This window comes from Tupaia chinensis, unplaced genomic scaffold (assembly GCF_000334495.1).
Source record: "Tupaia chinensis unplaced genomic scaffold, TupChi_1.0 Scaffold000325_1, whole genome shotgun sequence".
Taxonomy (NCBI): domain Eukaryota; kingdom Metazoa; phylum Chordata; class Mammalia; order Scandentia; family Tupaiidae; genus Tupaia; species Tupaia belangeri.
The window spans coordinates 227,789-235,571 of record NW_006159819.1 but is presented as its reverse complement, the minus strand read 5'-3'; the positions used below and the strand labels follow the sequence as shown (position 1 = coordinate 235,571).

General features: G+C 34.0%; 1 protein-coding gene across 1 annotated transcript; it reads left to right on the top strand.

Moving 5' to 3' along the window:
• On the top strand, positions 1-951 carry LOC102476052 (olfactory receptor 51G1). Its single transcript, XM_006151724.1, has one exon. The coding sequence runs from the start codon at positions 1-3 to the stop codon at positions 949-951; it is 951 nt and encodes a 316-aa protein (XP_006151786.1).
• Positions 952-7,783: the final 6,832 nt, after the last annotated feature.

Genomic DNA, 7,783 nt, shown 5'->3' with positions numbered 1-7,783 from the left:
ATGTCTAGTCTTTCATATTCCAATGTTAGCTCTTCCAAGTTCTGGTTGACAGGTTTTCCGGGATTCGAATGGGCCCACTGCTGGATCGCCATCCCTATTTTCTCTGTGTACCTGACAGCAGTTCTAGGCAATGCCACTATCATTCATATTGTCCGCACTGACTCATCCCTACAGCAGCCCATGTACTACTTTCTGGCCATGCTAGCAGGAACTGACCTGGGTCTTTGTGTGTCAACCATGCCCACAGTATTGGGACTACTATGGCTGAACTTCGTAAGTATCCATTTATATGCCTGTGTATTCCAACTCTATTTTGTCCATACCTTCTCTTTCATGGAATCAGCCATGCTTTTAGCCATGGCTTATGATCGTTTTGTGGCCATCACCAACCCTTTGAGATATTCCTCAGTGCTCACTACCTCACGGGTAGTGAAGATTGGGGTGTTTCTGGGAATTCGGAGTGCTTCATTCACCATTTTTCCTGGCGTGCGCCTCTTTGGTTTCTCCTATTGTCATGACAATATTCTTTCTCATTCTTACTGTCTACACCAGGATATGATCCGACTCTCCTGCTCTGACACACGGATCAACAGTCTCTATGCTTTGTCAGTCATCTTGCTTGCCATGGGTTCAGACTTCCTTTTCATATTTCTCTCTTACATTCTGATTCTCAGGTCTGTAATGGCTATTGCTTCTCACAGGGAGCAGCTCAAAGCTCTCAATACCTGTGTGTCTCACATTCTGGCTGTCCTAGTATTTTATGTCCCTGTGTTAGGCCTTTCCATTGTTCACAGGTTTGCAAGGCATTCCTCCCCTCTTATTCATATCATCATGGGCAATGTGTATATTCTCTTTCCACCACTGATGAACCCAGTCATTTATAGCATCAAGACCCATCAAATCCGCCAGGCCATTATCAAGGTACTCTCTTTTAAATGGAAAGATATCTAATATGTTCTCAGCTAGTCAACTTTCTTTCCACTGTGATAAAATTTCAGGTCTGATTTAGTTCCAGCCTCAGTCTCTCCACCTATTTCTGGAAGTCCCCTTTCTCTTTGAGTTATAAGAATTTAGTAAATGTACTCACTTAACCATCAGCTGGACAATTACAAAATACGAATAGTCAGTAGAAGAAAAACTGGTAACTTTATGACACAAATTTCACTCCCTCATCAAGGACATGCTTTCTTTTACCTTCATCTGTTTCCTACTCCTACCTTTCTGCTCTATTCAGGTGTCTAATCCTTGAAAGCCAAGGATATTTCTAAGTTGCATGCCAGATGTTAAGTACTGTATTGTTAGGAAAGTTGTGATGTATTTTTGCATAGAAAAACAGAAAAAATATCTAATGACTTTTCATGACAATACGATACAGACTTTTATTATTGGTTTCATACTTAAAGTCACTTTTCTATTCAGGGTTCTTCTTAAACCCACTTAGATTGGAACACACAGTGTAATGGTTTCCTATGACAGGTGGCCAGGCTTTAGTGATATGGATACTATCACTTCTAACAAAAGTGATGAGATGCTAATGTGGCTAGCCATGTTTGGACAGTCACTGCATTGGCTATCAGCATCAACTAAGGAACCTACCAACAAAAAACGATCTTAATGACATTGCTCATTTTATATCTTTTTCCAAATAACAGTTGTCCTTCTAATTCTAAAGCTTCATTTTAAAGCTTGGAAGACGTATTTGGCCCAGCCTTCTCAAGTGCATATTGTATTCCTTTGCTTCAAATTCTGATTTGCTTCCTAACCTACTGCGTTTTAACGTGAGATTCTACCATAACTATTGAACCTCCTTTCATTATGGCCATACATGTAACCACTGAAATCATTTTAATATGTGTTTTAACTTGACTTCTGTGTGGTATCTGACACCAACTGATAAACTGATACTATTGCCTTGCTCAAATGTTCCCTCCCCTTTAAAGCCTGTTCAAGATCTTCAGAATAACAACACTATTTATAGATATTATTTTTTATTCTTTTTTTACTTTTCTTTTTTATTTATTTCATTTTCTCTTATACATTCAATCACATAATTTGGCTTTTTAAGTATAGTTTCTGCATTGGAAGTACAGAGAGGAAACAGAGTGCTCCAAGAACTTCTTTCTGGGGATCCTAACCTAATAATGCAAATATTAAACATAAAGTTATAGGTAGATATAGATACTCACACACATACATTAAGAGACTTTAACAAGTTTGTAGAAAATGGAATTAAAGTATGAATCCTTTTCAGTTCAAAAAGTTTGAAATCTATGCAGTTTTATTCATAATACACATTTTCCATGAACTTTTCAAAGATCACCATTATGTGTGTGTGTGTGTGTGTGTGTGTGTGTGTGTGTGTGTGTATACATGTGGATATAACATGATTAACAAAGAGAGAGAAGCAAGCACCATAGGTAAAAATAGCATTAATTAGTAGAGAAAAATACAAGCTTAGATGTTCTGAGTCAATCTGGGAAGAAATATCGTGGGAAAGTGGTGAGGTAGTCCTGCAGATATCTTGAGAAAACAAAGAATAAAAACAACCTACCTTGAAAATTAGTACACCTGAATGAATGGTCATTGTTAAAGGAAAGACAAAGCAGCAGATCTGCAAAGACTGTGTGTACTGTGAAATAGTAAAATCTCATCTTGTCTTTCTCAACTCATTCAGGCACCAGACCACAACATTTGTATATATGTATACCTTTTAAAATTCGTTGTTACTTTGGGGCCAGTTGGTGGCAATGGTGGTTAAGGCACTGGACTCCTACATATTCGACTGCCACTGGAGTTTCAGACCTGTTTGAGTTCCAGACCTGGCAACTTGAAAAATTGCCATGCATGTGTGCCCAAAAACCCAGAAAAATGATGGAGAAGAAGGGATTATAGTGTAGCCATCCCACTGGGGGGAATTTCTCACACTCTCTCTCTCTGGAGGGCACAGGTGCCCTATGACAAAAACAAAAACAAACAGAACCCATTAAATGCTGTATTTAATCAGAATAGATTTGTTTTGATTCTTTTTTTAATTTCAAAGTTATGATAAACTATTAAAAAACACTTTTGGGACCAGCAGTTAGCATAATGGCTATGTCACTGTACTCCCATGTGGTCGACCGTGGTTCAAGTCCTGGACCCGGTGGCTTAAACTCACGCCGGGCGCGTGTGCGTGTGTGCCCAAGATTCCAAGAGGAGAATGGAGGAGAAGGGATTGTGGCATGGCCATCCTCCCTGGGGGGGTGATTTCTCACTTTCTGTCTCTCTGTCTCTCTCTGTCTTTCTGGAGAGTGCACATGTCCTGTAGCAAAAACCTCTCCAAAAAAAGAAAACAAACCAACAAACAAAAAATACTTTTGAAATACTTTATGAAATTAAAAAGATTTGAAATATTTACTAGCAATTGCTAATTTTTATTTAGTTCATTGCAAACATTTTTTTATAAATTTTCTGTTTATCATATTTTCTCCTTACTGATTTAAATGACAGACTTGTACATTGGAACATTAGCAATTTCTGTCACATATATTATGCATACACTTTGTTTTGCCATTTATCTGTTGCTTGTATTCATGAGATTTTATCTTTAACACAGAACAATTTAAATGATTTTATTGTCAATGGAATTCATCTCTCCCTTTATGGTTTCTATGTTGATTGATAATTAAAAATTCCTGAGATTTTATATATGTCCTTCCATATTTTTCTTCTTGTTTTCTTATGACTGGATTTTATTTTAACATTTAAGTATGTAGCTGGTTATGGACCCATTTATAGAAGTTTAACTCTTTCTAACTGTTCAATTACTATGTGTTGATGTTTGTTTCTCATTTCCCATTAAATTTAAAGACTATATTTTCATATCATGAATTACATTTTACTATGAACAGTTATTCTACTTAACTTGTACATGAACAATATTATTTTAATAAGTTTAAGGAATGAGGAAAGTGAAGACTTTTTACAGAAACTAAAAGTAATCTAATTATTTCTAGAAGAAAATTATGATATTAAGGATGATCAGGAAAATGATAATATTACAGATAATCTTAAAGGAAGGCTAGATATGAAGAAAGGTATGTAAAGTAAAGTAATATATAAATAAGTATAAACATTCCTATACAGCTTAAGATACTAGTAAGATATACGGGAATAAATATTTTATATAAAATATTGAAAAATATGTAGCAAGAAAAAGAGATCGATTTGGAAGGAGAAAAATAGAAATAAAGTATTTAAAATTTATTGTATTGTCTCATAAAGCAGTAAAATGACAAACAGATGTTTGTTTCTAATAAATTAAGGATGCAACTGTAACCATTAAAAGAAATTTTTTATTAAAAGAAATTTTTAACTTGCATGATATAGTTTATTTGTTTTAGTTTTTACTATTTTTAACTTTTCTGATTAAAAATAAAAATTGTATATGTAAGGTACCTAATGTGATAGCTTGATGTATGCATTTGTTGGGAAAGGGTTATCTCAATTAAGCTTACTAAAATATTTATGACCTCACATAGTAACATTTAAAAAAAAATATATAGTGAGAATCTACTCTTTCAGCAAATTTCAAAAATACAGTGCATTACTATTAAGGTCACCATGCTAAATAACAAGTCTCCACATTTATACTGAAAATGTGTACTCTTTGATCAACAATTCACCTTTACCCCAACCAATTATGTCTGATAGCCACCATTCTACTCTTTGTTAATATGAGCTTGACTTTTTTTTTCTTAATGTTAAATGTAAATAAAATCCTTCACTTGTTGTTTATCTATGTATGACTTACTTCATTTACCATATATTCTTCTGGTTAATGCTTATTATCATAAATGGCAGCATTTCTTATTTTTTGACTAAGTAAGATTCTATTGTGTGTATATGTATATACACATATGCATATATATGTGTATATGTATGCACATTTCTATACACATGTGTATTTATGTATATACCTGTATATGTGAACATATATGCTTACACATGTATATTGTGTTTATGTGTGGTGTGTGTATACATATACACACAAAAAAAATTATTATTATTGTCTAAATAGCACATTTTTATTAATCTATCTGATAATGACCACTTGGGTCTTTTTCCTATCTTGGCTACTGTGAATAATGCTGCAAGAAGCTGGAATATGAATAGGTATTTGATATAATTATTTCATTTTTTATATACATATATTTAATTAATCTCACTTCCATCTATATATAGGGAGATAGATATAGTAAGAATAATTAGATTGTATTGTCATTCAGTTTCTAATTTTTGGAGGAAACTTTGTACTGTTTTCTATAATGACTATACCAACTTATATTCTCACCAAAAATATACAAAAGTTGCATTTTCTCTTCATTTTCACCAATACTTGTTTACTTTTTTATACTAGTCATTCATTTTTATTAGAGAGGGTTTTTTTTGATACTAGTCATTCTAAAAGAGGTAAAGTTTTAAGCTCTTTGTGGTTTAGATTATCATTTCCCTGATGTTTAGTGATGTTGAATATCTTTTAATTTACCTGTTGGCCATGTATGTGTCTTCTATAGAGAAATGTTTATGAATATCTTTTTTCCATTTCCAATTTTTTCTCTGTTAGCTTTGTTATTTGCTCTTGAGCAACATGAGTTCCTTATATGTTTGCTATTTTTCATCTGATATATGGTTTAAAATATTTTCTCGCATTTCATAAGTTGTCTTTTATTTATTTATTTATATTTCCTTTTCTGTGCAGAAACATATTTGTTCAATGTAATCCCACTTACTTGTGTTTGCTTTTGTTGTCTGTTTTTTTATGTAATTTTTTAAAAAGGTGCCAAGACCAATCTCCTCCTAGAAGTTTTATGATTTCAGATATCTGCTTAAGTCATAAAACATTGTACACACCATTTTATAATTACTGTCACTTATTATGTGCATTATATTCAAAATCTTGCCAGCTACATTCAGAATTGGGGGTAAGGGAGGAGTTGGGGACTACTTGGGGCTCATATTTTATTTCCAGAATCTAGCAACTACCTAAGTGGTTATTAAATAAAAATATGAAGTTAGGATGTGTTGCTGAAGGTAATAACAACAGAAGCAGAAAACCTATCAGATGTAGGATAAGAAAGAGAGGACTTCTAATCACTTTCTGGATACCAATGCTAAAATATCTTGATGGAGAATTGGAATTCCATTTGGTGTATGCCCATGAAAGGCTTATTAGGTAGCAATAATTTTCAAACCATAAAATGTCACTTTACAAATTCTACTCTGTCTTATCAACATTTAAAACTCTTAAAAGTGCAGACTGCGAAAAAAATGTAAATCGCTGGGAGTTCTGCATTGTAGATTCCTGGTCATTGTTAGTGATGAAAGTAGATAATGAAGGCTACAGAGACAAGACAACCACTTTTCCCTATTTTCCCTTCAAGCAGTTCTCCATGACAGTAGAGGTAATTAAGGCTAAGAGTGGATAGAAGAGAAGAAGCAATATGGCTAGTAAAAATCTGCACACTGTGATAGAGACTGAAAGACTAGAGAACATAAAAGTATTAAAAATTGCAATAGACACTAGAGACAAAGTGGAAAGAGAGTGTGAGAGGGGAAGACCTTAAGAAAAGAAATTACGGGGAAAAATGGAGAGGTAAGACACTTGTGGGACATGCATAAGGTTTATTATCTGTTGAAAATGTGTATAATAGTCTCAACTAGGCTGGACTGAGGTGTAAATCAAACTGGGTAAAGTCTCTTTACAATCTAAATGATGTATAGTGATTTAATGTAAGAATAATAATTTTAAAATATTAGATAAAGACTATGGTCAAGGAAAGTCAGTAGGATCCAAATCAGAACTGTAAGGTGGATGTTTGATGATTTCCCATCAAAGCTCTCACAAAATTTTTACATAAGAGGAATAAGTAAGAATAATCTTGTAGTGGAGAAGTATTCTTTACCAAAGCTATCCTGAATATTTTTCTGTTAAGCTTCAGCTAACTTTCTCAAAAACACCCTTGAAAAAAAGCAGGTGTTCTTTGGCCCTCCAGAAATGATGTATAGTGATTTAATGTATGAACAATAATAATTTTAATAATATACAAATAAAATAAATTTTTAAAAATGTGTAAGGTAAATATTTTTTTTTTAATTTTTATTAAAAAGTTTTTTTGGAGAGGTTTTTGCTATAGGGCACAAGCACTCTCCAGAAAGACAGAGAGAGACAGAGAGACAGAAAGCGAGAAATCACCCCCAGGGGGGATAGCCATGCCACAGTCCCTTCTCCTCCACTCTCCTCTTGGGATCTTGGGCACGCACGCACACGCGCCCGGCGTGAGTTTAAGCCACAGGGTCCAGGACTTGAACCGCGGTCAACTACATGGCAATCCAGCAACGTAACCATTACGCCAACTGCTGGTTCCATGAAAGATAAATCTTAGGGAGAAAGTGGTATCTTTAGTCAGGAGAGCTTAGTACAGTAGAGCAGAAGCAATTGGACAGAGAAAGGACACAGGAAGGTTAAATATTAATAGTAATTTAAAATAAAACACAGCAAAAATATTCACTAACTCAAAGTTCAACTTATATCTTCTTTTTCTGTGAGGAAGATAAGGAATAGGAAAGAAGGGATTAGCTCTTTACATTAGGTGTTCACAGTCTCAACTTCCTCAACGAAGTTTGAGATACAGGTATGTTTTCCCATGGTCTGAACTAACCCCTCACTTATTTATATTTTAAATGTCTTGATCTCCCAATTTTCCTTCTAAATTAGAGACATAGAAATAATTTAAGGACACCA

Excerpts from the sequence above, each read along its gene's own strand:
- LOC102476052 (XM_006151724.1), top strand. The coding sequence starts at position 1 with ATGTCTAGTCTTTCATATTCCAATGTTAGCTCTTCCAAGTTCTGGTTG.